The following is a 23,909-nucleotide window of genomic DNA, read 5'->3' on the forward strand; positions in this document are numbered from 1 at the left end:
GCCTGTCTCTGCCTCCCGAGTGCTGGGATTAAAGGCGTGCGCCACCACCGCCCGGCTCCTCAGTGACTTTTTAAAAGACTTCCTGAGCACCCTAAACTGTTGGGGAGAAACAGTTTTAGAACAACTGTGGGAACTGTGTCAGGGGTGCAAATATTTAGCCACTAATTTTTGTCTCAGCTGAGTCTGAGAGGTTGGAAGTCTAGGAGGAAGTTTTTCATATTAGGCAAATGTATAAATGAATGTATATGGTAATTTTGTTTTTTTATAACTATTTAAGACTTAGAGATTTTTCATAGCCTAAGGTGGTTCACAAAGTTAGAAAAATATTTTCAGAAAAATACTCATATATTTTTGGAATTAGCCCCAGATACCGTTTGTCTGAAAACTACCACCAATAATTTTAGCATCTCCTAGGAACTTTATCTACTCAGTTGAGAAATGAAGACATTGGGATTATGTTGAATTTGATCAAAATACAAAGTTTAAGTATGGTTATGGTTCAAACTCTAAGGCCACAGCAATACAACATAAAATAACTATTTTGATTATTTAGGTTTTATAATATGTTAAGTTACTCTAATCTCAGCCAAGCATGGTAGAACACACCTTTAGTCCCAGCACTTGGGAGGCAGAGGCAGGCAGATCTTTGTTAGTGCAAGGCCAGTTTGGCGACCAGAGTGAGTTCCAGGACAGCCAGATCTTCACAGAGAAACACTGTCTTGGAAACAACAACAACAACAAAAATCTCTCTAGTTGCTCATTATTTTCTTTCATGGAGAATTCTCCAAATCAGAAGCTAAAGAAGGTCAAAGGAAGAGCTCCAATGCATCCCTGAAAGATGCTAATTTAAATCTTCGCAACAGTCATGCACACCATACAGTTTCGTGACTCTGGAAGAAGAATAAGACAGAAAAAGTATGCATTCTGACATTCTGACCCCCTTCCATGTTGGGATGTGTGCTAATCATCATATTAATCTATTTCTAAGACACCCAGTAAAATTTCCCAGGTATGTTTGCGCAACGAGAATGTTAACGGGTGGTTTTGTCTTATCTTTTACTCTACTGAGCCTGCAGTTTTGAATGGACCTGCAAGGGTCTTCTCATTACCTCGATAACTGGGAGCTGGTTCTGTCTTACAAATAACATGAATTATCCCCACTGAGATATGAGCTAGCACTCTTCCTGATTAGCAGCCCTGGGAAGGCTCATTAGCACGCAGGCATGGGTGAATGAAGACGTTGTAATTACAACCGCAGATGGCACACAGAGCCCGCCCTCTAGGTTGACTGTAGCATTGCCTCTGTCGGGGATAATTAATCGGTTCTAGATTTGGAGGGTCTACTGAAGAGCTGCCTTGTGGAGCTAAGCTCCGGGAGAGCAGCAAGGTTGGATGCCCCTGCCCCCTGCTGCTAACAACAGCTGTCCAGCAAGGCCCTTGACGCCTGGGACTCCCTGTTCGCACCCACCCATATACATTCCTAGGAAAAGAACTTTTTAAGGGCAGTCTTACATTCTCTTAGCAGTGCAAGAAATTTCAAGTCGGAGTAGTAAGATAAATGAACCTCATTTCTGCCTCTAGTTTCTCAGAGTCCTTCTCTTTTTGGGCTTCAATTATGCTTTGCATGTTTTACATAACTTTTCTCAGTAAATTCCCAGGCCTGCTTATTTGATTATGAGAAACGAAAATGAACAATTATGCTCTCTTTCTAGACTTAATTCAGGCACTCTCTTCCTTAAGCTATGTTTTTCTTTTGGCTGGGGCTGCTTAAGCCACACGGATAGCCAATGAATGGGGGGATTCCAAAGCTTCTCTCACTTTATACGGCAGGCCAGTGGCTAAATCTATCAGGCCTCCTCCAGCACCGCCCCCTCCGGGTCAGAGGTAGCCCAGCTGGGGCTATAAAACTGGAGATTAAGTTGGCCAAGACAGAACTGGAGGACAGCTTATCTGACTCACTGCATCTTCATGTGCCCCTCTGTTGCCATAGCTGCTTTACAGATGTGATCCCTCTCTAGCCACAGTGCCGCTCAAATAAATCACCAAGTTGTCAACATAACCCAGGCTGGGTAGAGACGCAAAGTGAAGTTAAAATTTTCCCAAATGAAGATAGAAAGGAAACTCTATAAATGCAGAGAACATGAAAGGGGTGGGGAGAGGCCAGGGCACAGAAATTCCCTAATCTGGAAGTGGGGGTTTCCATGGAATATTTTTGTGTACTTAAGAAAGTCTCATTAAGTCATGGAAAAAAAATTGGCATTTGGAGTTTTCAAATTCCTCCAGCCACTCCACACCGAGTGATCCCTTTCCCCTTTGTATATATTTCTCATAACAACACCTACGTCCTTGTGGTTTCTGTGGCACTTATCTAAGAGCACTTTCTCTGTTTTATTTTAAAATGAATAGTGTGAAAATGTTCCCAAGATCTGTATTATTTTGTGGTCAGATGGAGAAACAACGATCTATTTATTTTAGACCCGCATTAACTTTGTATGTTTTTTCAAAAGAATCTTGGCCATTGGACATATTTTTCTTCCTTTACCAACCTCATATTTAATAGGGAAAGACAGTAGTATGATTATAAGATTATTATTAAGTGATCACAAAAGAGAATTAAAAAAAATTTCTATACAGAGTGGGGAGACCATTTCCATTAACTTGGCTGAAATAACTCAAAAACGTATCTCTGGGTTCCAAGAATAATCTGGACCTTTTACATTAGTCTGATAGCCTTCCCACTGCTCATCTTCAAAGAAAAGGTATCTGGGCACCTTTTAACTGACAATATGCTACACGGCATACAACATGTGTGTGCACACTGTAACAGAGACATTACATACAGGCAACTCCGTGAATCATTCAGATTCTGATCATCTCAATCCATCTGTTGGGAAATGGCTCAGGGCTGGGGAAGAAGTGGGGGATCTCACTTAGGAACCATGCCTCACTCACAGTTTGTAACTTCAGCCTCAACATGTCGTCTGGACTACATCTGGAATTACTGACAGGACAGGGAGGACAGACAACACCTACAGACCTCTCAAGTAAGGCCTTACTCTCTGACAAAGAAGGACGTGCATCTGATACTGTCCCTGGTCATTTTAAGACCTTACTCCCTGACAAAGAAGGACGTGCATCTGATACTGTCCCTGGTCATTTTAAGGCCTTACTTCCTGACAAAGAAGTACGTGCATCTGATACTGTCCCTGGTCATCTCAGTCTCTTTTGGCCTTTTTGAAGCAATGGGCAGTTAAGTCTCTCAGGACGTTCATCTCTTGAACATGATCGGTACTTAGTAAGTGAGAACCACTGAGGCAGGGAGGACGGTCTGAGGGCTGCTGTGAATTCAGCACACTTTTTATATTGAAAACTCATGGAAACTGAAACTGCTCACATCATGTGCTACTCAGGAAGGGTGCCTGGGCTCCTGACAAGTTCATCTCTACCTTCGGCTGCACAATGCACAGAGTATACCGAGCCCTGCTAACGGGCCCGTGCCCACATTCTTAACACGAGGTTGGAACCCAGTTCCAATCCAGTTGTTCTGGGGCTGCTCCTGTGGTTGGCGTTACCCAGAAGTAAACTGGTATGAGAATATTCCTGACAGGAACTCACGCTGCACCGGAGGAAGTACGAGCGTCTTTGCCGACTGCTTGTGATCTGATAGTTGACAACAGACAACTGGGATTCAGAGGGAGAAAAAGAAGAGTTAAGACCAGATGGCAAGTGTTCTGAGGTTTGCATGAGGAGATGGAGAGAGCTAGGGGAAGCAGGCAGGCTTCCAGGCCGAGAGTTATTCACGGGGAGGAGAACAGAAGAAGGAAGCAACCACCAAACAAGCAGAAGCAACAAACAGTCAGTATTCCCGACAGTTTAGTCAGCCAGGTCAGAATTCTAGGCAGAGGCTCCGGAAAAGAAGTGGAGATCAAAAGCCAAGCCAGAGGTCAGAGCAACACTTGCTGGGCCTCAACAGTGACAATGCAGCCAGGGACAAGGACAGCTTTTGATTCTTAGCATGGCTGTCAGGGGCTTGGCCATTCACCGTCTCGTCCCCTCACATTCCCACACTCTCTTTGACAGTGTGAGTCTAGAGGGAAACAGTGCCAAACTCGTGGATTTGGGGGCAGGAGCCCATAGTTTGAGTCCTTGTGCCAGCCATTACTAGCTCTCATTATGTGACGCGGACCTCTTGGGCTTCCGTAAGATGGGAGCAGTCACGATGTTTCTGCAAGGCTACGGAGTGCGACAGCACACAGGAGTCAAGCCATGTGTCACACCAACAACACGTGTCGCTGTAACGTTTCAATGACTGCAGCAGGGGCAACGCTGCTTGGCCTGGTCACAGATAAATTAATTAATGAGACAGACCTCAGAAGGGCAGCTGGGAAGCGGTATGACAGCTGTTTTCACAATCTCAACCCTGCCCATTGTAACCTAAGCATCACTTTGTATCTCTACCAATAACAAGAAAAGCATCCGGGATGTGGCTGGCTCTGTGATGTCTTTTGATATGGTCTGGTAAGCTTTGGACCATGTTAGTGACTGGCCACTGGCGCCTTTCACCTTTGCTGAGTGGCAGACTGAGGTCATTGTTCCCCAGTCTGACTACATCCATGGTGTCTCCAAGAGAAGAGAAATCTCTTAGTCGGCAGCTCATCGGGTGAGCTGAAACAATGTGATATGCCTGGCTGGCCCTGGTCTTCCTCTCATGATGTGGACCTTAACAGATCTGTAGGGACAAGGCCAAACTCATCTCAGTGCCATTTAAGCCATTTCGGGATCTTTGTGAATAGTTCAGTAATTCTCAAGTGAAAAGAAGACGTGGGAAACCCGGCTTTAGAAAACTGTCTTTTGGATCTCGGTTTCAGTAGACCAGTGATCTCAAAGTTATGTCAGTGAGAGAGGATGCTTAACTGGTGGCTTTATGACTAAGTATCAGAGCATTTCACCCAAAGAATAATGGCTTCACTCCTGGTTCCATGGCTGTGGAGCCCCTACCCTGATTAAAGGAAGCTGGAATTTATCCAGCTCCATGGAATCTTTGAAAAACCTGGATTTCAGATATGATGATGATTTCATGGTTTTGAGGAGATTTGAGTCAGTTGATCCCACTGAACATGAAAAGTCCAAGGCCATCTTAAACTGACAGCTTCACTAACAGAGTCTCTAAACTGTTGAAAACGTGAGTTGTTATGCAAAACAACAGGTATCCAACAAGGACAAAAGATCTCCAGCCTTTCCATTGCCTGTCCTGCTGTACGGTCCAGGATCAGGTCCACAGGGGACACGGAAACACAAACACTCACAAACAGAACTCATAGGACGCTACAATTGAGTCAACATAGATTCCAAGTATAGCAGAGGTGAATATATGTTTTTAAGAATCCAGGTACAGGTGAGCTGGAGAGAAGGCTCAGCAGTAAAGAGCACGTATTGCTCTTGCAGAAGACCTAGGTTCAATTCCCAACACCCACATTTTGGCTCACATCTGTCTGTAGCAGCAGTTCAAGGGGATCCAAAGGCACAGAGCGAACATGCATACATGTAGTCAAAACATCATATACACAACGTACAGGAGGTTAAGTCCTTAGAAAGAATCTATGCACATCTTAAATAGCGAAGAAGGAGGCGCAGCCACAAATGAGGTCAGCTCACAGAACACACTTTGTGAGCTCTGGTGTTAGGTGAGGAGGTGCTTTATGAATAACTCTTGAATGCGTTCCAACAGACAATGGGGAAAACAGACCCCAAATACTACAAGACTATCAAGAGTCCATACAGACCAAGGATTTTCTTAGATTATTTAATATTGGTTCACAACAGGATCAGGAGTCCTTTCAACAAATCTTATTTCTGACAGGTACTTAGCATAAACTATAGCGTCAAAGGGTTCGGATGCCCAATGAGGATCTGTTTCAAATCACCCTGCTGAATCTGGGCAATCTCTCAGACGCAAGAGTAAATCAAAGAGCAAATCACTATTTGGCCAAAGTGTGTAAGATCAACTCAAACTCAATGGGGATGAGCTTTCGGGAATTCACCAAGACTAGCTAGCCTGGGTCTGAAAAAGCCTGGGATAAATCTGGACTTGCTGAACATAGCAGACAATGAGGACTACTGAGAACTCAAGAACAGTGGCAATGGGTTTTTGATCCTACTGCACATACTGGCTTTGGGGGAGCCTAGGCAGTTTGGATGCTCAACTTACTAAACCTGGATGGAGGTGGGCGCTCCTTGGACTTCCCACAGGTCAGGGAACCCTGATTGCTCTTCAAGCTGATGAGGGAGAGGGACTTGATCGGGGGAGGGGGAGGGAAATGGGAGGCGGTGGCGGGGAGGAGGCAGAAATCCTTAATAAATAAATAAATTAAAAAACAAAACAAAACAAAAAACCCCACCTCAAGGCTCTCTGATGGTGCCAATGCATTGGACACACAGAGAGTCCGAGTGTGGACTTGAATAAAGGCTCTTTGCTTTTACGTACAGGAAAAAAAAAAAGATCAACTCAAACTAAAACAAACAAACAAACAACAATAACAAAACCTCACTCAACTTGAATCAACCTAGAAGCCCATCCCCTAGACTTGGAGTACAATCTGGGAACGTCTGAGTGGTTGGTGTAGGTTGATGCTGTTCTCACCATCTTGGCAGCCCCTGAACCACATCCACAGACAGAAAAATACCTTCTTTAGGAGACAGTCCTTTCCCTTCCACCTGCCCCTATCGTTGTACAACTGTGCCACAACAGACATTGGATAGACATTTAATTTATAACCCAGATAAAACATACACTACATTCTACTAAAGCCATGGAGATGTCTCCTGGGGATTGGATCCTGTTTCTCAACCAGAGATCCCAGGATGATGTGAAATAATTTTGTTCTTGAAAAGTACACTGAAGAATGTTTCTGGAAACAGCTTAAAACAGGATAGTCATAAATGGAAGCAGAGGCTTAAATTATTAAAAACTAAGTTATATTGATCACTGTTTCAAAGAAACGATTTCAAAGGTTCTTTCTATAGGCAAATTGTCTTGGTCAAATTTACTTGAAATCATGTCGAAGGAAACATCTGCACCCATTTTAGCCCATGCCCTTAAGCCTCACAGTAGGTGAATTGGTATGCTTTTAAATGAAAAGTCAGGAGTTGTACTTACAAATAAGCACTACTGGTAAAAGGCAGCCACTTCCCATGGCTAGATGCTTGTGCTGAAATGCTGCTCAGACTAACAGTTCTATTTGGAACTTGTCTTCAGTTAGTTCCCGAGCAAACGGCTGTGTCACAGAGATTAAGTCCTTTTATTTTACTGTCGCTTTTCACTTTTTCTGAACAGTTTTACCAAGCTAGGTCATCTGTGTGTCTCCCCTTACTCCGACACGAACGATACAAGTCTTTCAGAAAGTCTAGTAAACCTTCAGAGGCAGAGGCAGGAGTATACAAAGCGGAAGGCAGTCCACAGGATGTGCAAGCGTGCAAGTAAGTCTCAAAAGAGAGGCGTCAAAAAATATTCCTGGAATAAGCGTACACGTTGTTTGCATAATTATTTTGAAAACAGGAACACTTGACCATGGAAGTGCTGCTAGGCTCAAAAGTAATATCCTTAGATAACCAGGCCTTGCAGGACTGATGGCAATGAGTAACCGTGACCCCAGGAAAAGTACCACTAGGAGCATTCAATAGAGACAAGCCAGGGACAGTCCTTTCCTGCGAGCTGAATCATACAGTAGTGGCAGTTGAAGGTGAGGATTCTAAAAGTGAGAAGGTCGTATGACACCATTGTCAGTAAAGCACAATGTGGCCAACGCTTAAACTGTGGCTAGTTAAAATGTCAAGCCCTGCTTTGCTTACAAAGGCTCAAAGGGAACCAGTTCTCTCACTGCTGAGCTGCACTGTGAAAGCGATGGAATCTTGCTGTCAGTCTCCGAGCCCTTTCTGCAGGGCATGCCTCCTAAAAACCTTCATTAACTTCTGTTTGGTTGCCTAAGAGTTGTCTCTTCTCCAAAAAAAGTCTAATGCAGACTCAAAAGAGATTGTGTTTATTTAAGCTCGCTGGAAAAACATTCCTATCATTTCGAGAATGACTAAATATTTTTCATTCACATAGTTCGCATTCCAGACTATGTTTTCCTGCTTCTGTTGATTACATGAAAATTAGCAGGCCAGGTCTGATCTATTAGATGCAATTATTATCTTCCTGAGAAAACCACGAGGCTCCTTAGCAATAATACCTTTTATGGTATGGGAGGTGGACAGCAGGGACAGAGCCCATTGCTCCGTGCTGCTTCAGCTAGGACACAGTCAGTGGCCACAACGGCTAGAGGTGGGAGCTCAGAGGCAGAGCCTGAGCATCAACTCCCAAGCATTTTAAATGATTCAGGCACTGTGCAGTTTAGGAGTTTACGGACCACCGTCATGTGTAGTTGTATGTTTTGATGACCCAGGTGGTGTCCCTCACATCAGGTGCAAAGGAAAAGGCACACAGGTAGAAAGGAAGCAGCAGAGGCTGCCTTGGCTCTGAGCAAGGACAGATAAGCCTTTCTTCCCAGTTAAGTGACTTCTGCATGTGCTGGTTCCCACCTGCCTAGCTACTATGACATGTGGGAAATCGAACAACTAGAAAGAGCCATTCATGGGATGGATGTGCATAATGCTTCTGTGTATAACTGTGAAAACCGTGACAGTCACACTTCGTCACATGGGGGTGCTTTCACATCCATTTCACCTGTATTTGAATACTATTTGAAATATCTCAAGGTATTTTAAACTATCAGAGAAAAACCAAAAGTGCCCCCCCCAAAAAAAATAAAATTATGCCTGATATGTTCTGGCACTTAGGTCCAAGACCTAGGGTAATTCATGGTCATGTGGCAGCCAACATATGACCTTATTTGGACAAGCAGAAAATAGACTGTGCTATATTTTAATTTCCATTTATGGAATATATTTCCAGGACATTCAGAGTTAAAAGATGAAGCAGCATGCCTAACAGTCCTGAGGCTATTACGAGTATTTTATTATTCTTGGCATGGATGGCACCAAAGCAGTACCCCCCATAACTGAGTTCTGATCCCTGTGACTCTGTGGCATCTCGGACTCCACTGCCCTTCTGGGAGGGTGCGGTCAGCCAAACTCTCCCTGACTCCCCACTACTGGAGCAGTAGCTTAATCATGCAAGATACGGGGCAGTAAGGAACACTGTGGGCAAGGCGGGGCTGGAAACATTTCTGTCTTGTTTCAAGGAATCTCCACCCAGATATGTGCCTGGTACAGAATTTTCTGGCAGGTCGGTTGAAATCTCACTCGAAGGGCAGTTCAACTCCAACCGTATCATCAACATTCATGAGAACGAATTATACTACTCCTAAAAACACTGAAGACGGATGTTAAGAAGACAGTGTATTTGACAGCTCACAGACCTCCAAGCGAGTCAGAGCACCGCGTGAGATTTCTGATGCTGAGGTGAAGTGGCTGGCTAACTCCATACAGGTAAAGACATGCCTAATGTCTGATCCTCTCGGGGTCCTAGTCAGAACCAGGAGCCCCTAAGTAAGCCAGACATCCAAGAAAGCCAGGTGGTGGGGGAAAAGCAGTTGAATTTCTGGTTCAATCACATTCCATCTTAAATCTAGAGAATTAGTGTGTGTGTGTGTGTGTGTGTGTGTGTGTGTGTGTGTGTGTGTGTGTAGGGGGGGACAACCCACACAATGAATTTCTTATTCCCCTGCTATAAGAGTTTATTTAAGTCCAGGTTAACAGAATTATACCTGCCTGACGCCCCGCAGAATGCCCCTAACAGCTTCACAAACAGCCCTGCTTTAACTTACTACAGGAAAAGTCAGAACATATAACAATGCTGAAACAGAATAATGAGAGAGACCCTCATGTGCTCGGCTTGGCAAACCTGCAAATAACTTTGACTTCCTGGTCCAAGACAAAATTGGAGTTTGCTTTGGTTTCAGAGAAACATAAATACTGGAGAGGAGACAGAATTCACCCAATCCAAGCACCAAGCTCACTCACTGGCAACTGGACATGGCTCTGCAGGCCACCTTTTACAGTGTGACCTAAGCTTTTAGATCCTGAAAAGTGATGGACTCAGGAGTGGGCTCCAGAATCTTCAAGGTCGTCAAACCATCAGCTCTTCTCCATAGGAAGTTCTGCATGAGCCAGGGGGACATTTGGGTCACAGTGGTCACCCGGGTGGGTCAACCACCACTCAAAAGGAGACCTCAGATAAGGGCTGGGAGTAAAGCTTCGAGTCACCCTGCAGTTCTTATCTCCTGTACTGGGTGTCACCACTAAGTGGGTCCCACACCTGACACCTGATAGGCCACTTATCACTTTCTTATTTAGTAAGCATATCATACATCTTCGCAGCCGGTTTCCTTCTCGGCCTTATTTTCTCTTCAGCTGCAAAAGTTTTTGCAGTGAAAACGAAGTTTCATTCTGTCTTTAGGTTCTGCACGGCATTAACAACCAGCCCAGGCAGTTTACATACCTGCCTACATGATAGTGCTGTGGAGAATATTAAAAACACCTGATTATGGCATAAAGTACGATTCTTTTTGTGTAAATAAGTGAGTAATCACACAGTAGGGCATCTACACAGGCACACAGTGTGCCCTGAAAGCAGTATGTATTAAACAGGGCAGTTGGCACTGGCCTGGGCCCAGGGAAACCTCAATAAAGTTTTGAAATTCCAGTCTTTAGGAGCTGAACTAGGAAAGAACCAACCTCAGATTACACACCAGTTATGGGAGGCCTAAGGGGCTACCTCTGTGATGGAGCCAGGAGCAGGGTGCTTGTCACAACTCCCAGTAAGCAAAGGGGAGCTGGTGGGTCCACACAACCTGGAGATACAGGTTCACTGGTGTCAAACATAGGTGACACTCTGCACTCTGACTCTCTCGACACAAGCACCCCCAAGTTGTTCTTTCTTCAGCTGGTCACGGGTCCAGAGAGTGACTGAGACCCTGGCTAAGGTGGCCTGTTCTCATCAGGCCATTTCTAAGAAAAGGAGACAGAGTCAAGGGAAGTACTGGGCTTGCTACTCCACTCTTACTATCCTTCCTTCCTGCCTCTGCTCACTGCTTATTAATTTGAAAAGTGTTTAGGAACTACTTACATGTAGTCACCATCAATAATTCAAAAGAAAACAGGGAATTCCTTGCCCGCCAGAATGTAATATATAGAATGTAATATACGATCTGAGGAAATGTGGGTGCAAAGTCCAGAGTCTGGGCTTTCAGGACACAGCGCTGCTATGTGCCTGCTATACTGCCCAAAGCACATGATAGAACCTCTGCGCTGTGAGCTCTGTGACAATCCAGCATCCGCGCTAAGGATCTTGCAGGTTCAGATGAGATGATGCCCTCACTGTACCCGGTCCTCACTTCCGTAAGTGAGCAAGTGATGTTAGTTGTTAGAGACTGCAAGTAAAATGACACTTATTCCGTTGTCCTTTCCACTTTAAATTACACACACACACACACACACACACACACACGCACACGGGCAGGTCTTTCACATACATACTTGAATTGTAAACCTCATATTTATTCCATGCATGTCTCCCTTAGCTCTCTTTGAAAGAAATTCAAAATACTGAGACTATCTGGACATGGTGGCACACACCTTTAATCCCAACACTTCGGAGGCAGAGGCAGGTGGATCTCTGTGAGTTTGAGGCCAGCCTGGTCTACAGAGTGAGTTTCAGGACAGCTAGGGCTACATAGAGAAACCCTGTCTCAAGGAACCAAACAACCAAACCAACGCAAAGCAAACAGGACTGGTGAATTGGAGGCGATGGAGAGAAAAGCCAGCAAAGCAGAACAGGAGGATACAGTCCGTTCCAGCCTACAGACTGAAATGGCTCAGGCTTATCTGAACACCTGAACCGGGTGTTGACAATAACTCGGTAAGACTTCGTTACGAGAGTACTTAAGGGACAACTTAAAAAGCACCTAAGTACTTCTGAATCATGTTATCTGTCTTCAAGGGTTCCCAGCTCACGTTCCGGTCCTCTGGGAGTAGCCAGTCATATCATGCCGTCCCTTGGAAGGTAGGAATCTTTAATCACAATGACAGCCCCAAGGTTCTCTCTCTCTGGAGGTCCTAACAGGATATATTTGGTGATTTGTGAGTTATTTTGAAAACATCCCAAACCGCAATGCCTGTGTGGGGTGAGTGCTTCTGATTTCACATTCTGAGCACCTGAGACGAAGCTAAAACGCAAGGGTCAGCACTCACTATGCAAGGGTGTGTGCAGGAGTTTCCTACAGCTCTGAGCTGCACACACGCCCGGAGTTCTGTCTGTCCATAAATGATCTTGGCTGATGGCACATTTATTACTCAGCAACAGCTTGGGATTCATTTTTCTTATTTCATGCCATTCTGTTGCTATTCTGAAATCACTTGAAATTATGCTTAACAATACTACGGACCGGCTACTGAGAAAAATGTTTTCAAATGGTTGCATAGATTTTCTTGGACTCTATACAATAAGACCCTCTTTGATGTTTTAGAAACATTTAGTAATGTTTATTATTTATCAGTAACTTTACCGTATTAGTCTCTGATGGTGTGTGGAAATAAAAAGTCACACTGCCTTTATTACACCCAACAGTGACAGTCCAGGAGGACAATACTGTCCTAGACCAAACTCGCTATTCGGCTCGGGTGAAAAATGGAAAAAGAAATCCTAGCCAAATGAGTTCTCTGAAGACTAGGAAATGCATCTCCTGAAAGATTTGAAGAAGACAGACAGAGATGAAGAAGGGACCAGCATTAGCTGTGAGGGGAACCAGAAAAATTCAGTGTTGTCAAGGCCGAGAGGGCCTCTATGCCGGGAGGCTGGAAAGGCACCTTCTCCCAAGTTCTGTGAACCGAGGTAGAGGGTCAGTGGGTGATCACAACCCGAAAGCTACCCTGCCACGCTACCCCAGTCTCTCCCTGACAAGAAGTCAAAAGCCAGTAATGAAGATTCATGAAGGAAGGGGAGACACTGGGCACAAGGCCATCAGTAAAAGCAAAATAAAAATACAGCTCAGCTATGCCATTCAGTGACAACTTATGTAAATCTCTCTGAGCCTCCATTTCCTCATCTCTAGAATGGGACAATAAGGCCTTGCGCACAGTGCACATTACAAAAGACTCACAGAGTCGGGGGCAGATGTCAAGCTCGTACCTCACGAGACAGACACGCTTTTCTCTGCCCTGGTTAACTGAAAACTAGGCCTAAGTGTGCTCTGTGAACTGTCCCTTCGTTACCTTTGTCTTTGCTGGGCTGCAGGAGGTTCTCCATTAAGCATTGGTAATGGCTCACTCATGCTATAACTTTTTTCTTAAGCTGTCAAGAATTAGGTCACAACTCTGGGCAGATGACACAGAACCCAAATATGAAGTGACCCATCTAACCGTGGCCACCCAGGCACCTACCTCAACAGCACACATATTCTGGTGGCTTTGTTTGCTCACCTTAGTTGGAAAGTATAACCTCCACCCCAGTTCAGTAACAATCTCTAAAAGTTTCATTTTGAACTTGGCAGCAATACTTGAGGTTAAAAGGCTGGTTTTAGTGAGCTATGCATTTATGACTTTTTTTCTTGTTTACTTTATCACTTGCACATTGGGACTTAAATTTTCCAGTTCAACAACAGGCTGTTCATAATTCTTAAGGTCAGGCACTGCCACTTTTCCCCCATCAGCAAGGTAGTCTTTCCAAGCCCACTGAGGAAGCACAGCCTTCTGTGCGTCCCTCTTGCAGCTCCACAAGGCTGACATTAGGGATGGAAAGGAGTCTGTGAGGGGCAGGGAGTGCCACAAAATATGTCATCTGGAAGCTATGACGTCTCGGGGGGTGGTAGCTGTATTCTATGTAGAGTAACGATGAGGAGACAGGTGATCTCAACAGTATGAGTCCTCCTCCAGCTTCCATTTCTTTTACATGGTTTTCAAGGTCTTAAGTCTAATCCTTGTGAGGCTAGCTAATACCACAGACCATTCGCAAAACTGAAGGTCTTAATGTACTACAATTCAGAGGTTAGCAAAGGATTTCTTGATACTACATGTCATAGGCCTAGGGGGAAACCAATTACTATGATTCTGCTAAATGAACATGGCAATCAAATAACTTCTAGTGACATAATGCTGTACCCATAGATCAGTGCATCACTCGACCCTCGTCAGAGAAGCTTCTTCTTGCAGTATATAGCAATTAACACACACAACTGGTCCATAAAGAAAGAAAGAAATCTTCATGCTAAAAAAGACCTTAATTAGATCATCTTCTGGAAGAAAGTCTGCCCGTTTCTTATTACATGCTTTACAAACTCTACAGGGACCCATCTTTAACATAGATTTTGGGCTACGTTTGTTGTCCATTTTACTAAGTAGCATGCTTCTTAAGTATGGGTCTCCTATATGGCTCTGTCAGCGTAAAAAACATTCCGTCACCTCACGTCCATGAAGACTGATACAAGTGAGTTAAGATGTACGCAAAGTATCTTCTCAGGGCACAGGAAATGAACTGGACAGCAGCTGCCTCAGAGAAGGGAGCTCAGGAGCCTCAGCTGCTCTCTCCAGAGCAGGAAAAGACAGTCAATGTGGGGAACCAGGTCATAAGGCAAAGAATTAGAGGAACCGGAAGCCACCGTCATCTCAGTCTTGGCCGTGGAAGGAGCAGGATACGCAGAATGAGGCATGAGCCAGTGTGAATTGCCTTTGAGAGTTCTGGGCTTTTCTTCTGGCCGTCAGCATTCTTGGGCTATGAAGTCTCACAAGCTGAACATGCTGTGCCTGAGCTATGGCTCTGACTTCTGATTTTATTGCCTCGCCTTGACCTTTGGGTGGCAAGTAGGCTCGCAGAGCACTCATTCAAAATGTATGCATCCCTGTCCCGCGTAATATGTTCAGACAAGCACACGTGCAATGCAAGAGCAAAGCCCATGCTATGCTCATTTTAAATTTGCAACACTTCCCCCTAATGACGAATTTGGGTTGTATAATAAATTTGTCTGCAACTGGTAACAGCATGAAGCAGACATTACGCCCGAGGAAATAAAAAGGAAAACAAGTTCGTACTGGCAGAAGCTCCCTCGATGGGATGCGCTGTGCCAGACACTCATTAGAATCGCAAGGTTTACCTTCGCAAACGGGGCAACACTCCCCAGGCACTTTGACGGGGTGCATGCAGCTCTGCCCACAGGCCGTGGCCACGCAGTGAGGTTCTCCATTGATGCACTGGCAGAAAGTGCAGTCATCTTCCCTCCACCGCTCCCCGTGGGCGCGGATCTGGCCATTGGCGTAGCAGCCAGCGGGGTTGTTATAGGGATAGATGGGATCTGCAGGAAAACACAAGTTCCAGAATGAGACTGAGCCACCCAAACCTGACCTCTGCCTACACCTCGAGACAGTTTCCTCCAGGCTCCATCCCTCAATGCTGTTCCAGTGTGATCAATGGAAGCTGGGGACTAACAGGAAGCAGTCGCTGGGATTGCATCCAGAGGCAGCAGTCATAATAGACTGGTATCTTCCCATCCTTGATACTGTTGTGGGGAGCAATGGGACCTAGAAGCAGGTATATAAGAGCCTCACTCCTAAGATGGGCAAGATGCAGGGATAGAGACAAGCTCTGGACTGACGTTTTCAGAGAGCCCTCCGAGCTGCTAAATTTAATATGTTTTACACCTCGATTTCCCCACTGAACTCAGAGTGATAACCGTTACTTCTGGGACTAACTGAGCTGACTGTGGTGGGTTCACAGGCTGCTGAGGTCAATGGGAAGGAGCACAGCAGGTCCCCAATGTGGTTTTCTGCATGGCAGGGCTCATGTGGATGTCCCAGGGGGTCACAGATAGTACCTTGGCAGGGGTCACTGATGGCACCCTAGAGGAGGGCTGAATTTACATCATTTTCCTTGCCACAATGTGGGCAACTGGGTAACAGACCTGGCTGAAAGGCAGAATTAGACAAGACCACCAGAGAAGAAATATTCTGAAAGGATTGACAAGAACATAAATAATGGATGCAAAAATAGTCCCAAGCAGCTCCATAAGAAGAACCACTGATAAATTATTCCATTTCCTTTACTAAAAATACATAAAAACTGGCATCAACAAATAAGAGGAGAGAGCCCTGGTTAAGTTTAGAGGCTAGTACTTCTACTAATGGGGCAGAGGACATTTACACAAAAGTTAGATGGAAATGGGCTACAGACCTCAGGTACTTAGGGCTTTCTCAAGCCCTTTATAAAAAATATTACAATGCATACTCCATTCCGCACTGAGCTGGGATCTGGATTCTGGGAAGTGAGAGTTGTATGCAGGCAGCTCCCTGAGACTATTAACACAGGTGCCTACCTGTTTTACAACACCAACCGTGAGGCAGTTTCTGACTCTATTGCGAACTAGAGAATTAGCAATTGGGAAAGTTAATAAGGGTTTGAGGTGATTTTCTTTTTTTAAAACCTATGTGACACATAAAAAGTGTCCTGACTTGGCTGAAATATTTTCCAAGGAAGGAAAGGACTCATTATTATGAATAACTGCTCAGGATTAGGAACAGAGATGCCCTACATCAGACATTCCAGGTCTTCAAAGCTGTAGCATAAAGAAAGCAAAACCATCCAAAGGATTTTAAGTAAAAAAGCATAGAACTCAACAGGCCACTGTGCCCGGTACTTGGGAAGCAGGGGCAGGTAGACTTTGGGCTAAAGGTTTGTGACCCAGTCAGGACAATAAGGTTCATGGGACCACCATGCAGGACACTGTATGTGTCAGATGATACCACAGGCTCTTTCAGGCCCTGGATCATTGCTCTTGGCTCCTTTGCAAATTCAGGAGATGGGTGGTTTTTCTGAACTTCAGCTTTCCGATCCTTAAGGGGCTGGGTTTTAGAAGATGAGAACTGGGGTGCCATTCTGAAATTTCACTACTTATGACAACCAGAAATGGGAGGAGTCTGCAGGAAGAACATGCAGACACTACTGCTTGAACAAGAGAGGGATACAGAATCCACAGGTCCCTAAAAGTCACACCTGACACATGCCTGGTCCCGAAGCTGCTGCTGCCGCCGCCTCGCCAATCTGCAACCTGACAGGAGAAACGGCAGTAGGGTCCCGATTCCGAGCTGACTGACTGAGAATGATGGTGACAAGCCTTACAAATTCTAGCTGAGCAATCCAAGGACGGCAGATGACAGACAGTGTGGACAAGCTGGGACTAACTACGCCACCACTACAGTTCCAGGGTGGGAACAGGAAGCAACCCGGAAATCACGCGTCAACTTGTAAAACCTGTGACCACTGACTGTGCCCCAAATGGAGCTTTCCTGGGGGAAGTATTTCCACATACCCTACTAGGCACTATCAACACTCTAAAGGACAGACAATGGTGCCCTTACGAGGGGACTTCACATTGCTCTGAATGAGATCAGTTTTGAAAGGAAAGCTCTGAACCCTTCGGCCTACCTTCGCACACGGGGCAGCACTCCCCTTCAGGCACGTAGTATCTCTCGCAGTTCAGCTCCCCACACTGAGCGGCGAAGCAGATGGAGACGCCCCCTTGGCACCGACAGAACCGACAGTTGTCCATGCGGAACATGTCTCCGTCATAATACTCCACGCTGTTGAATACGCAGGCTGGCTTTGTTTCTGCAGGGTCAAAACAAACAAGGCATGTGGAAGAGGGCATATATCACGGGGCCCCACCCACGGATAAAGAAATAACACATAACTAAGGGATGCTAAGGGGGGAGAAATAATCCTACCTGGGCTCTACAGTGCCAAGTGGTCAGCTCTGAACTCAAACACATAAAACAACCCTACATAGATGGAGTAGGTTGTGTTTATATATTTAGGCATACACGCACGCTTCTCCCCACACCCAATCGAGGTCATGATTTCAAGAGGAGCAAGGTGGGAGGGGAGACACATAGGAGGGAGCTGAAAGAAGAATGGAAAGGGAGGAAATGATGCAATCATGTTTTAATAAAAGAAACTTAACTAAACAAGGCACATTTGAGGTCATGTTTGAGTGGTGTCTTTGTGTGTTTTGAAACAGCCTCTAGAAAGTTCTGTCAGCAGGAAGTTATAATTTGATGGAAATGTACTAAGCTGAATTTAACTCTCACAGAGGGAGTAGCACACAGTAAAAACAAAACACACAGTTATGCCGTCCACACAAGGAATTGAAAATGCCCCTTGGCAAGAAGACCTATACCTGTGTTCTCCACCCCAACACAGGTAGCCGTCCTCCTGCCCATGACACTCACTTGTACGTGAGGCTGTATTTTACTTTGCTAAGTAATTCTCTGTCTTTGAACAAGGATCCTGTTTTCACACTGGCTTTTGTTTTCACTTCCTAAGATTTAGTTAGGTCCATTCTTTCCTAAGTTCTTTGTTTCCCTCCTGGGATAATAACCTGTAATTATCAGTGCCTGGCTGGTAACATCATTACTTCATCTACTCTCAATACAAAGGGACGATGCAGGGATTATCGTGGGGTTAGAAGTAAGGGGACTCTAGTTAATTTTCTCAAAAATACACATTGAGCAAATGGCAGAAAGAAAAACCAGAACCTTCCAACTGAAAGCTTCCGTTCTACATTTCACCTCAGGGTTATTTCTGCTAAGGAATTAACAGCTTCATATTCAAAACGCTCAGTATGAGACCAATGAGGTTTTTTTTGGCTCATTTGAATTTGAATACTAATTCCAGCCAGACAAAAGACAGCACCAGAAAATAAAACTCCAGATCAGTATCTCTTCTGAATCAAGACAAACATTCTCAAAGATGTCACTACTAGGTCATATCTTAAGACATATGAAAGAGGTCCAACACCATGATTAAAAGGTATTTATTACATGATGCAAAGTTCAATTATTCAAAAGTAAGTTAGTTTTAATAGTATGTGCTAACTGAGTAGAGGAGAAGAACATGATTTTCTCATGATACAGAATGGACACCTAAAGGAACCCAAAACGCTTCCATTATACGAACACTTAGCAATAAGGATTAGGAGGGACCTTCACTAACTTGATAAATATCATTGTCATACTTGGAATACGAAATGTATTCTCAACCCCACCATCACCCAAGGACTGTGGACTGAAGATTTGGCGACTGAAGTATACATGGCTTATAAGAACATGGACTTCATCAATGGATTGATACATTAAGTTCATAGCTGAATGGACTATAAGTGGAGCCTTGCTGGAGGAATTTGTGCATGCCCTTAATGGATGTATCTTGTGCTGGGAACCCCCCTCCCCCGGCTCTTTGGCTACCATGTCCTTTTTGTTAGGGCTGGAACAGACAACAATGAACCTGGAACCACGAGCCAAAATAAACCTTTCTTTGTAAGATGCAATTCTTAAGTAATTTTTAAATCACAGTGAAAAAATAGCTAATACAAGAGTATATAAGGACTCAGCTAACATCACACTAAGCAATGTTGAAAATTGTCCCCAAGACCAAAAAAGAAAGAAAAGAAAAGACAACGATGTTTGTTCTTAGAACATCAGTTTAACATTATAATGGGAGTTCTAGCCAAGACAATCAGGGAAAGGAAATAAATAGAAGGCATTCAGAGTGGAAAGGAAGAAATAAGCCTATCTCTAGAAGCACAGGACATGATCTTGAATATAAAAAAAAATTACTGAGAATGCAGCAGATATTATAAACAATTTTAGTAAAGTTACTGAGTACAAATTGCAATATGAGAAAATTGGATTTCTATACACTCGGAAAATAAAGTTAAAAAAAATCCCATTTCACAACAGAATCAGAAAGAATAAAATACTTACAAAATATTTAAATACAATACTTATACTCTGGTCAATCACACACTGTTTTAATAAATTAAAAAGTGCTAGATAAATAGACACAGGCTGAAAAAACAATGAATATTGTTGAGATGAAAATATTCCCTAGATTAATCTAACACTCAGTGCAACCCCAATCAATATCCTAGCTCATTCTTTAGTCTAAACTGACACTCTGGTCATAACGGAAATGTAAGGAGTTAAGAATTGATAAAATAATCTTTAAAAGCAAAGTTAGAGGCTTCACACTCGATTTCCAAACATGACCCAAGTCTAGCGTGACCGAGACAAAGAGGTGCTGCTGTAAGAACAAGACACGATGCCTCCAGTACATAGAGTTCAGAAATAAGCTATCAGCAGGAACAGCTTTGACAACAGCGCCAGGATGATTTGGTGAAATGAAGGAAAAACATGATGCAGAGACAAGTCAACAGCCACATGCTCAAGAATGGAGACCAATCGCCTACATCTTTGCCCATCTCAACCACTAGCAATGTACCAGATGAGTTACTGTGGCAATGAGTATTCTTTCCAGACTTCAAAATCATGTCAACTGCCAAGGGTCACCAGCCCACTTCAGCTGTGGCAGGCTTTGCCCTTCTCCCCGATTCCACCTGCCTTTCTAAAACCATTAGACTACGTTTCTAGCCCCCTTATTTGGCCACTTCCTCTTTCTGAGGCTGCCTACCAAAGTTAGGCAATCAGAAGCCCCTTTTGGTTCACCTAATTAACATGCCCAATTAAAATTAAACACCTCATCCTATCACAGAGTGTCCTCCTTTACTTTTACAAACCATCATTTGCCTATGTGCCAGGTCTGTCTCCTCTCTACCCAGAGGCAGTCCTTTGCCCCTCTGGGACAAATACCCCTGCCCCCCTTTCCTTATTCCCTTCCCCTTCTCCCTCATCCTCCATCTCCTTTAGCATCGCATCCTACCCATTCTAACACAGACCTCTCCTTTCCCTCTTAAAATCACACCTACAAGGTCATTTGCTGCTGCTTTTCGGCCTGAGTCAGAAAGCAGCCACTTTAGCTTTTCTTCCCTGCTTAATAAAGGATCCCTCTGTGTGAAAACAGGTGTTTGGGTGTGGTTTGTGCCTAATCCGGGTCCAGGAGGCAGCCCCTGCTCTGTGGGGGTCCCTTTCAATATCCATTCAGACTTAAAAAAAAATAAGTCAACCAGTATTAATTATTTAGCTTCGTTAATTAACCATATTTACCATAGGGTTAAAACCACAAATCTCAGTGCAGGGTTTGAAAAAGGAAGGGATGAAGCCATGGTCATGCACAAAGCTGTTGCCAGACTTGTTTTCAGGGTGAGGTGTGTAGAAGCTTATATGAAAGAGATTTGATTGACAGAAGGATGGGGGCAGTCAATCAGCTAAGCACAGACAGGGATGAGGGCATGGGAGCCAAGCTTAAGAGAGATGAAGAGTCTCCAAACTTATAGTCCAGAAAACAGCCTTCCAGGTAAGCCTTGCTGGGCTAAAACAAAGCGCTGGGCAGTGGTGGCACACGCTTTTAATCCCAGCACTTGGGTGGCAGAGGGAGGCGGATGTCTGTGAGTTCAAAGTCAGCCTAGACTCCAGAACAAGTTCCAAGACAGTGAGGGCTACACAGAGAAACGCCTGTCTCAAAAAACCAAAACAAAGCAGCAAAATGAAGTCTTGATGTTGAAATTAATTAGTAAGAACTTTCCAAACAAGTGCATCATGAAAAAGCTACTGGTGGCCGTGGGGAGCAATGCCCAGCTACTTCTTCGCCTGTTGATGATGGACGTGAACCTTAGAGTCATGAAGAGCTGGCCACTCCCCTCTACTGGAACAGAAACAGTACCAAGGTGGACTTTGCACTCTTCAGTATGGAAGTGTCTCTCAGTGACTGTTTCAAGCACTTTGTGTTGGACAATTTATGTTTCTACATTCGGTGGAACTTCTCTTCCACCTAACATTCTACAATTCTGAAAGAGAGAGTCGTAATATGGACTGCTGGAGAACTCGAGTTCTGATTGGTGAGCGGTATCCAAAGGAAATGTTGAAACACAGAATGTCATCGCAAATGTGAAAACGGAGGAACACTCCCAACACTGCCCAGGTCTACTGTTGCTGAATGTTTTCTTAAACCTCTTAGTGGAGGGTGGCTTCTACCTTGTCACTGGTCTTCTATCACTGGGGAGTGACCTGCATAGGAAGTCGATGACACGGGACAGGAGGTCACAGGAATGACAGCAGTGTGAGGAGGGGGGCAATGGGAAAACTGTTCCACATTTCCTTCTAACTGAAGTAATTAGACGGATTGAATTACAAGACCAGGCATAAAGGCTTCCAAGTACCTGAAAGGGAAATGAACCTTTTCTACTGGACGCTTGCATGTACACCAGAGATGCCAAGGAGACAGGAATTCAGAACAAGGGAAAAAGGACAACACTCCACACGCTGCAGAAAGCCCTCATGAGCACTAGCTTACTAAGGCTCCAGGGGGAAAAACAGGAGTGCTCAATAAACAAACCCAAATGAGCCCTTCCTTCAAACTGCTGGATTCTCTCCTTTTCTATATCGGAAGACATTCGGAGCTTGGGCCATCAAGACAGGGGGTTCTTCCTGCATGTCCTTAGGAAGGAACAGCTTTCTTATCTACACACTCCAGGTTGGGTTTGTAGGCCAACTTCTTACATGACGAGAATGCTGATTTTGAGTGTGTCTTTCATGTGAGTAAATTTACTTCAGATATCCTGGTCCTGATGAAGGCCCTTAACCAACGCCATGCATTTAGACTCTGTCCTTTAAGACTGCCGAGAGAGACAGCAGCCCCACAGGGACTGGCAGAGGTCTTGAATGGTACAAGAACAGGCTAAAAATACAAGCCACACTGCATCCTGCTGCCTTCCTAGGAATTTAGTCCATACCTACCTTATACTGCTCTGGGTTAATCCTAGGCACACAAGCGACCCTCTTCTGTCTCCCCCAACCTCCACCACTGTTGGCATGCCTGGGAAGAGCAAGGCTCTCTTCCTTTTGTTCTGGTGACTGATTCTTAGACTGTTGAACGTGGACTGACCTCAAGTTATATCCAGTCTTGCTCACTGCGCTCAGTATTAAATATTATAAGGCTGAAACTATTTCTGGAAGTTTCAGCTGATATGTTTCCAATACCATAATACCACAGCCAAATTCACTGACACGCCTAAGTCATCCTGGAAGTGTCCCCTGTCGATGATGTCATTCAAACCAAATATTCTTTTCATCTAGGTGCCTGGCTTATACACCGGGAAGCTGTGTGTCTAAGTATGACTGCTAATCACTTCTGCCTTCTACAGCTGGTGTCTCAGCAACCAAAGCCTATGGACTGAGCAGTGGGACATGCGTAAGGTGGCAGGGAAGATAAGGGCACAATGAAGCAGACAGGCATGTTTAGCTGTGAGGTGGGAAGGCAGTTCCAACTCACTGCTGATAATGCATCTGCCTGGGAGCCGGGGCAGATACAGTTGTTTCTTGAAGGAGGTGGCTGACTGTTCACCACTCAATCCTATCACTTGTTCCCGTGGTGTCTGACGTCACCTCTCAAGCCTTACTCTTGGTTGCGCCAGAGAAGCCGAACCTGTGCTACAGTCAGCTCTTCCCTCTACCAACACAAGGCCAAGCCAGGTTTATGGAGGAAGTCCTCCAACCTAGTCATCCGGCCTAGCGCACTCAGAAGCTCTCAAATTCATTTTGGGAATTTACATCATAAACTTTAAAATTTTACCTCTTCATTTTAATGTCTATCTTGAAAAAGTAATGTGAGCCCCGTGGTCAGCACAGGAGCCGAGTCCTGCTGGGGGAATCTCTGCTTCCACTCTGAGGCTGGTCATGTGAACAGTTAACCTAACCTTCCTCAACTGGGGTCTTCCTTTGCATGCAACTGGGGACTTCTTGGACCACGAGACAGTGATAAAGGCACCGAGGTTCAGCTATGCACATCTGCCCTTTTACCAAGTGTCAGGAGTATCTTGCTTTTTATCCAGGAGCCTGGCAACAGGGAACTGGCATCTGTGTCTGTGCTTTTGAGGTGACTGAACCTATGACATATGGCTCAGGGCTGTCTTTTT

General features: G+C 44.7%; 1 protein-coding gene across 3 annotated transcripts in view; it reads right to left on the minus strand.

Annotated features, from left to right (window-relative positions):
- Crim1 (cysteine rich transmembrane BMP regulator 1) overlaps positions 1 to 23,909 on the minus strand; it is a 177,055-nt gene that overhangs the window by 45,871 nt on the left and 107,275 nt on the right. For all 3 annotated transcript variants that reach the window (XM_005360785.2, XM_013351355.1, XM_026785964.1), the window contains 2 exons: positions 17,468 to 17,650; positions 15,144 to 15,341 (listed from right to left, as the gene is read on the minus strand). In XM_005360785.2, coding sequence (XP_005360842.1) covers positions 15,144 to 15,341; positions 17,468 to 17,650 — 381 coding nt within the window. The remainder of the gene's footprint in view (positions 1 to 15,143; positions 15,342 to 17,467; positions 17,651 to 23,909) is intronic.

Source organism: Microtus ochrogaster, linkage group LG3 (genome assembly GCF_000317375.1).
Source record: "Microtus ochrogaster isolate Prairie Vole_2 linkage group LG3, MicOch1.0, whole genome shotgun sequence".
Lineage (NCBI taxonomy): Eukaryota > Metazoa > Chordata > Mammalia > Rodentia > Cricetidae > Microtus > Microtus ochrogaster.